The sequence below is a fragment of the Melanotaenia boesemani genome, chromosome 3 (assembly GCF_017639745.1).
Source record: "Melanotaenia boesemani isolate fMelBoe1 chromosome 3, fMelBoe1.pri, whole genome shotgun sequence".
Lineage (NCBI taxonomy): Eukaryota > Metazoa > Chordata > Actinopteri > Atheriniformes > Melanotaeniidae > Melanotaenia > Melanotaenia boesemani.
Window position 1 is genome coordinate 38,175,234 of NC_055684.1, and position 6,964 is coordinate 38,182,197.

Consider the following 6,964-nt stretch of genomic DNA (forward strand, 5'->3'; position numbering starts at 1 on the left):
AAATCTATTCAACTTTGCTCTATAATAAAGGTTTTCCCCTGGAGTGCAATGCGACTCAGTGTTGCTCAAAATTTTTCAAGCTTGGAAAGAAAAAAAATAGAAAATATTCACTCTTCTTAAATTCTTATTAAAGCAGCAATCGCTGAGAAATTGTCCAGAAAACTAGCCACTAAATGACAGTGCGCAAAGGAAGTTAATCACCGGCAACAGAAGACAGACCACTGTCCTCTGCAATAATGCACTGCAGCTTATCTGGACCAGAGGATGAGGAGGATGAAGCTCGGAGTACTCGGAGGGAATCGTTCACAGCCACTTTCCAGTGATCCTGAGGCGCGCTGCAAAGCTTAAGTAAGCACTACAGCAGTGCAGCACTTCCACCGTGCTGTGAGCCGAACAAACAAGAAGAAATAAACTCATCTTACCGAGGATGCGCCCACAAGTAAGGTGCAAGCCAAGACGACGCAGCCAACGTTCATCTTCGCAAAACACGCGAGTTAGAAATAAGAAAAGGAAAAATGGGGGAAAGATGAGCCTTCTTCGTCAAGTACACCTCAGTAATTCCCGGATTCTTGCGGTTTCTTCTCAGCTGCTGAGTAAGACAACGTCCCTACTTGTCTGGCGCAAAAGTACCGCTGAGACAGGAGATGCTGCGCTCGGTCCAGAGGAAGCCGGTGCCCATTGGATGACAGCGTCACTCCAACCCCTCCTCCTGTTCCTCCTCCTCCTCCTTCTCCTCCCGCCCAACGACGGAGCATGCACGGCAGCGTGCACCGTCTGCGCTCCGAGTTGCTCCCTGTGTGTGATGATGCCTCTTCTGGGATCTGTTGGTAGAAAAATGCATTTTCCAGGCTATTTAGATTCATATTTGGACTTCAGATGGAGCAGAGGTGGTTCTGGCGGTGTGAGTGACAAGCAGCCATCCGAGGCCTTTCATGTGTCCATCAGCTAAGTGGAGTCTATTTCACACCCCAGTTACCCCCTCAGCCCCTGATGCAGGGTAGTAGCCTATAGCAAGAGCCGCCAAGTTATTAACTTTTTATGAAAGCTGCTATGATATGAGGCTGGCAGATAAGACTTTGATTGTGAATGAAGGCTCAAATAAAATAAAGTACAATGTATCTGGAAGCTCTGTGATCATCTTCAGGAAATAGAAAAGCAGTTTTTTTTTTCATTTTTATTTGATCTAAATTCAGTCTTCATGTAATTTTAATTTAAAAAGATGAAATTACTTTTACTATATATAAAAAAAGAAATGATAATTTCAATTTCTTTTTATTTTGGGGGGGTTTCCCCCAAAACAAATGTATGATTTCATTAATGGCACTTATAACAGTTTAGCTGTGGGTTCTGTGTCTTTTCTTTCTGCACAAATGACTTCAGCTGCTCAGACATCCACCGTTGTTGATGTCTTATCAACCTTCTCATAATGTGCATTTTCAGTTGAACAGGTTAGCGACACTGTTATTAGTCACTCAGAACAAAGTCTGGTACTAAAATAAATGTTCACCTGACCTCAAATGTTCAAAAATATGAGTTCATGCCTCCAAAGTTCTAATTTATGCATCTGGACCAATGGTCGCTTCACTCATAAATCCATGGACATTGATGATTCACAGACATTAGCTTTTGTACCTTTCACTTATAAGCCTGGATGCAAAACAAGACAGAAACATCTATTTAAAACTTGGACTCGTCTGACCACCAAAAATAAATAAATAAAATAAAAATTGAACAGAGTTAACATATAGCTTCCTCCTTTCATTAATACAGTTTCAGGCTACATTTCTGGGTGCAGCTGCAGCTGAAAACACTTTTTGTGGTGCTCCTGATCCCATGTTAAATGATGGTGATTTCTCATGCAATGCCGCCTAAGGGCTTGAAGATCACACTCATCTAAGAGCAGTTTCAATCCTTTGTCTTTACATGCCAAGATTTCCCCAGATTCTCAATCTTTTCTCATTATTATGCATAATAGAAGCTGAAAAACCAAAGTTTTTGTACTGACCAATATATTTGCAGGGCTTATTGAAAATTATCTGAATCTGGCACAAACTAGTGAGACATGACCTAGTTTTACTTGAAAAGACTAAAAATTTGTTGGATGCTAATTTTATACCCAATCCTGACACCCTCACCTGTCCCTAACTTCTTTGTTGATTAGTTTTCCTGTTACCTTTATATTCTATCAATTTTCTCTCTTTCTTTGTCTTTCTTTGAGTGTGCTGCTAGCATTAATGTTTGCCTTTGTTTATATAGATTAAAAAAAAAAAAAACAAGAAAGTCGCCCAGTGAAGAAAACATTTTATTTTATGCTCATGTCTCACAGATAAAAATTCAGGCTAATTATCAAGTTGCAAATTTAAGTTTTTATTAGAAAATGTATTAATCTTCTGGAAGTAAGGTTTGTACATTTCCTTCCTGCAGCCTTAATGCTCACCACTCTAATACACAAAACAATTTTAGACTCAGAAGATGTCTTGATCTATATAAGTAGATATTTTGACATATTGTTAAAAACACATGTTGCATGGTTGAAATGCTTTCTGGTGTGAGAAGCCTGCACTGCTCCTTTAAATGCTTTGACTTAACAGTTTAATAATGATGACATTTCCATATCTGAGAGGTCATGACAAAATAATCCTATCAAACGGAATATGACAGTACTGCAGCGTCAATCAACACAGCCCAGTGTCTGCTCCTGTCACCTCCATCCACTTTACTGGTTTATTTTCAGCAGCAACAACTTTGAACAAAAAAAGTTTGAACATTTTCCCCTCTCTCCTTTTAAACAGTATCTTTAAAACATAACTGCTCAAGGGTGATAAATTAAGAAGTACTTCTAGTCAAATTGACTAATGCTCAGTGGGTGTGTGTGTCCACAGGGTGGGATTTGTTTAAGGTCAGAGATACGAGTAATACACTCGATTTATCTATCTCCAGGACAATGTGTATTGCTTCTTTTATACGTTGGAAAGAGCTTGGTAGAGCTACTATATGACAATGGTTTAAACTCACGCTCTGCACAATAAACAATGATTTAATAAAACATCTCCTCACGTGAGACCAGCAGTTGACATGGAGAAGGGTTAAAAAGGAAACAACTCACAGTGAGAAAATTACAGTTTGTGCAAAAAGTGGGATTTCCTGAAGGGAAACTGACTTTCAGATAGTTTAAGCGTAATTCTGACATATTTTTACTATAAATGTATATCTACAAAAAAAGAAAGATCACAGATTATTATGTGGAATACTGCTGGAAGGTCCTTTCTGTTAACATCACAGACATATTAGCTGAACAAAGTACATCTTCCCCTTCTGCCTCTGTGGTATGTCTTTGGAGTATAATACCACCATCTGGCTACTTGACATGATGTTCAGGACTGTGTTGAATTATTAGGCCCATTTTGAGGCCCAGTTAAAAAGAGCTAAGATTTGAACCAGGCTTCAGGTTTTCTGGTAGTTTGTTCCAGATATTAAGAGCAAGAAAACTAAGCGCTGATTCTCCTTGTTTCGTTTAACTCTCAGGATGTAGAGCAAACTTTTAAATGCAAAGGTTTAACCGTCACTGAGTTAAATTCAAAATTATATGCCAAGAAGACAACGCAAGTCTTAAATAAATAAATAAATAAAAGGGTCAAAAGGGCTAAGTGCAGTTCTCGTTCATCCTCTAGTCCAGTCAACCATGTTTGGTCCTCAAGCCCCAACTAGATCAGTGGTTTCTTAAAAGCAACAAAGGAGGAAGGAGGAGAAGAGGCTGTGGTGCAGCACAGAGACAGAGACAGAGACATAGAGAGCAACTGGAGCATCAACAATTGTGCAAAACTGCACAAAGTAAAAATAAATAAATGAATGGAGGTGCTTAATTAACACCATTAATTCTTTTAATTGCATATGTTTATGAAAATAAAGAGACGTTTTCTGTCTGGAACTTAAGAAAGAAGAAGAACCGACATTTCTCTTTGTCTGTGTAATACATCGTGATTTTTGGACGGGAAACTGATCCCAAAAGACAACAAGAAACTTTTTTTTATTTATTTATTTTTAAATAAATGATGCTTTAATTTATGCAAGAGTAAGATATGCTTTCTGACTTTTACAAACATGAAGCATAAATCGGATCTTCTTCTGCCTCTGGTTCGGTGAATCTTGGTCATAGCGAGATGAAACTTCCAGCTGTGGAATCTGTGAGATGTGAGCTTTCAGTAGAGGAGTCGTTTGTTCGTGTTCATGGGGGACTTTATGTAGCTGCTCTTTGAATAACTTGTTGTCTTAACTGTGTTTGTTGGTGATAGAAATGTTTTTGCTGAGCTGGTAGCTGAGATTCTGGACTTTCTGTGGATACCACACATGTTTATATTTACATCTACAGACCTGACGCTACACCCGGAAACGAGATGTTAACCCCTTAACTCCCGGTAGAGGAGGCTGCAGGTGCAGTCAAGCTAAGAATAAAAGGTTAAAGAAATTATATCCAGAAATGTGGATAATGAAGCAGTGAAGGTGCATGGATGGAAGTTATTGTGCATATTGTGAATATTTCTCTCTCCTCATCATCTAGAAGCTGTGAGATTCTCATCCTGCTTTCTGTCTGTTCACCTGATGCTGATATTCATCACATATTGTTCCTTCTGTGTTTAGAAGGAAGCAGCTTCACAGCTTTAAATTCATCCTGCTGACTTTTTACCTTTTAGTTAGTAAATCCTGAACATTTCATTTCATTCTTTTTCTTATTTTATAAAAATATATGAAGAAATATTTTAACTGTTGGTGTTTAAAGAGAAAACTGCTGCTAAACCTGTTTATGTGTTTAGTGCAGGGGTCTGCAGCCTTTCCAATCCAAAGAGACATTTCCCCTCAGCCACATATATATGGCTGAGGGAAAATATATGTGTGTATATATATATATATATATATATATATATATATATATATATATATATATATATATATATATAAATGTGTGTGTGTGTGTGTGCGTGTGTGTGTGTGTGCGTGTATCTATACATAGGACAATGTGTTATTACAATCGCTCTATACGTTCAAAGCCTCAGGGATCCCCTGTGGCCATTAGAGAACCCCTTGGGGGAGTCCCAGACCCCAGGTTGGAAATAACTGTCCTACACAGTCATAAAAAAAACTTGTAGTTTGGCACCTGTGGGCCGTGAAGGCCGCGGGACTGTATAACTTATCAAAAGAAGATGCAAGAGGGCTTCCCACCGCTTGGTAGCAGTAATGTGCCAGTAAGTTGTCCTTCAATAAGCAGAAGAAGACACTCAGCTAGCCTGTAGTAAAAGTTATGAAATATTTTAATTTAATTTAATTTAATTTAATTTAATTTAATTTAAATACATGCTAGAAAGTTGTAGTAGTTGTAGTATATTGCAACTAAAACTAAAATACTACAGGTTTCATGCATATTTATGGATTAAGGTTAAATACTTGAGGATTTCTTTAGAAAAAAAAGGGCTCCAAGTTTGTTGTCATTAGTGGTGTAAAGTTTTGTGTATGTAGTTGTTTTAAATATTCTCTTCTTTGCATGCTCATAATAATCTCCTATTAAAGATCACTTATTAGATCTAATGGTTGCATCAGATCATTAGTAGAAGTGTATGTTTTACTTCTGGTTTATATACATTAATACCAGCTTTTGATTTTATGGGGTGGTGATAATGATGTTCAGGGCTCTACGTGGGCTTTGACCAGCACTGTTTAAAGGAAAATCCCACGTTTTTGAAGTGTGGCTGTGTGAAGTACTTATGAGAAGTCAGTGTCTCAGACAGCAGTCAGAGGCTCAGACTGGAGAGGCAGGGAAGAATTCTGCAGGTCTGAGCCAAGCTAAAAGCAGAAAAACTCATTCTTCGCCTTTTAAAAACAATTCAAACTGAAGAAAGAAATCAAAGCAGTTAAAAGGAAAAACTGTATTATGTATTTTTGCTCAAACAGTCAGATGGACTGGGTCCATAGAAGGACATGATATTGCAGCATCAGTTTTGTGCAAGTTCGTGCTTCTCATGAACAAGTTCAAAGTTCAGTTACCTCAGATTAAAATGAAGAGCTCATGTTCAGAGTTCACCATTTCAATCTGAACTAGTTCAAAGTTCAGTCCATTTAATTTTTTTAGGTTAGAAGTGAGAGTGAAAGGCTGGAGTTGAGAAGAAAAGGAATGAAAGTGTCTCACAGTGAAGTCAGATAAACTAGACCTTCAATTCTATCACATAATATAGATGCATGTGGAACCGATGTGCGGACAGAGGACAAAAATATCCTTTTTCAGTGCAACAGAAGTTCATTTTTTTGTGAAACAGCAATTTTCAGCTTCCCTCTTCCCTAAATTTAAAGCAAGATAAAAAATGCTGCAAAATGTAGAAATATAATTAGATATCTTCTCAGACTTTGACGTTCTGACTCTTTTTTTAAGCACAGGCGGACATAATTTGAACAGTAATGCTACATGAAATTTTCAGACAGTACGTAATATTTCCATAAAAATCATGCACACTGCGTCTGCAGCACCTTGTTTTCAATTTCAGAGCAGGAGTCCAGCAGCGTTGCCACGGAGCATTGCTGGCCTGTTCAGCTTGAGTGCACCGTGCATCGTGGGTAATGTAGTGTGAAGTTAAAGGTAGACAGAAATTCACACAATCTGAACGAGTTCAAGTTTAAGAGATAGGCTTGGGTCTAGAGGACCTGGGTTCAAGTCCTCAGGCGCATCTGAGGTGAACCACTGTGGGTCCCTGAGCACAGCACTTAACCCCCAACTGCTCCTTGGGCACCAGAATCTGGCCTGGAAGCCCTCTCCTCCTAGGGAAACTAGGATGGGTTAAATGCAGAGAAGGAATTTCCCAGCTGGGATTAATTAAGGGCCCTGCGACAGACTGGTGACCTGTCCAGGGTGTACCCTGCCTCTCACCTGTTAAAATGCTGGGATATGCTCCAGCTCATCCGCGGCCCGTAATGGAAAAAG

General features: G+C 38.7%; 1 protein-coding gene across 3 annotated transcripts in view; it reads right to left on the minus strand.

The window, feature by feature from the left end:
* The window catches only part of cdh4 (cadherin 4, type 1, R-cadherin (retinal)), a 240,945-nt gene extending 240,331 nt beyond the window's left edge, over positions 1–614 (minus strand). For all 3 annotated transcript variants that reach the window (XM_041981128.1, XM_041981127.1, XM_041981126.1), the window contains exon 1: positions 423–614. In XM_041981128.1, the coding sequence (XP_041837062.1) occupies positions 423–476 (54 nt within the window). In that variant the 5' untranslated portion in view covers positions 477–614. The remainder of the gene's footprint in view (positions 1–422) is intronic.
* Positions 615–6,964: the final 6,350 nt, after the last annotated feature.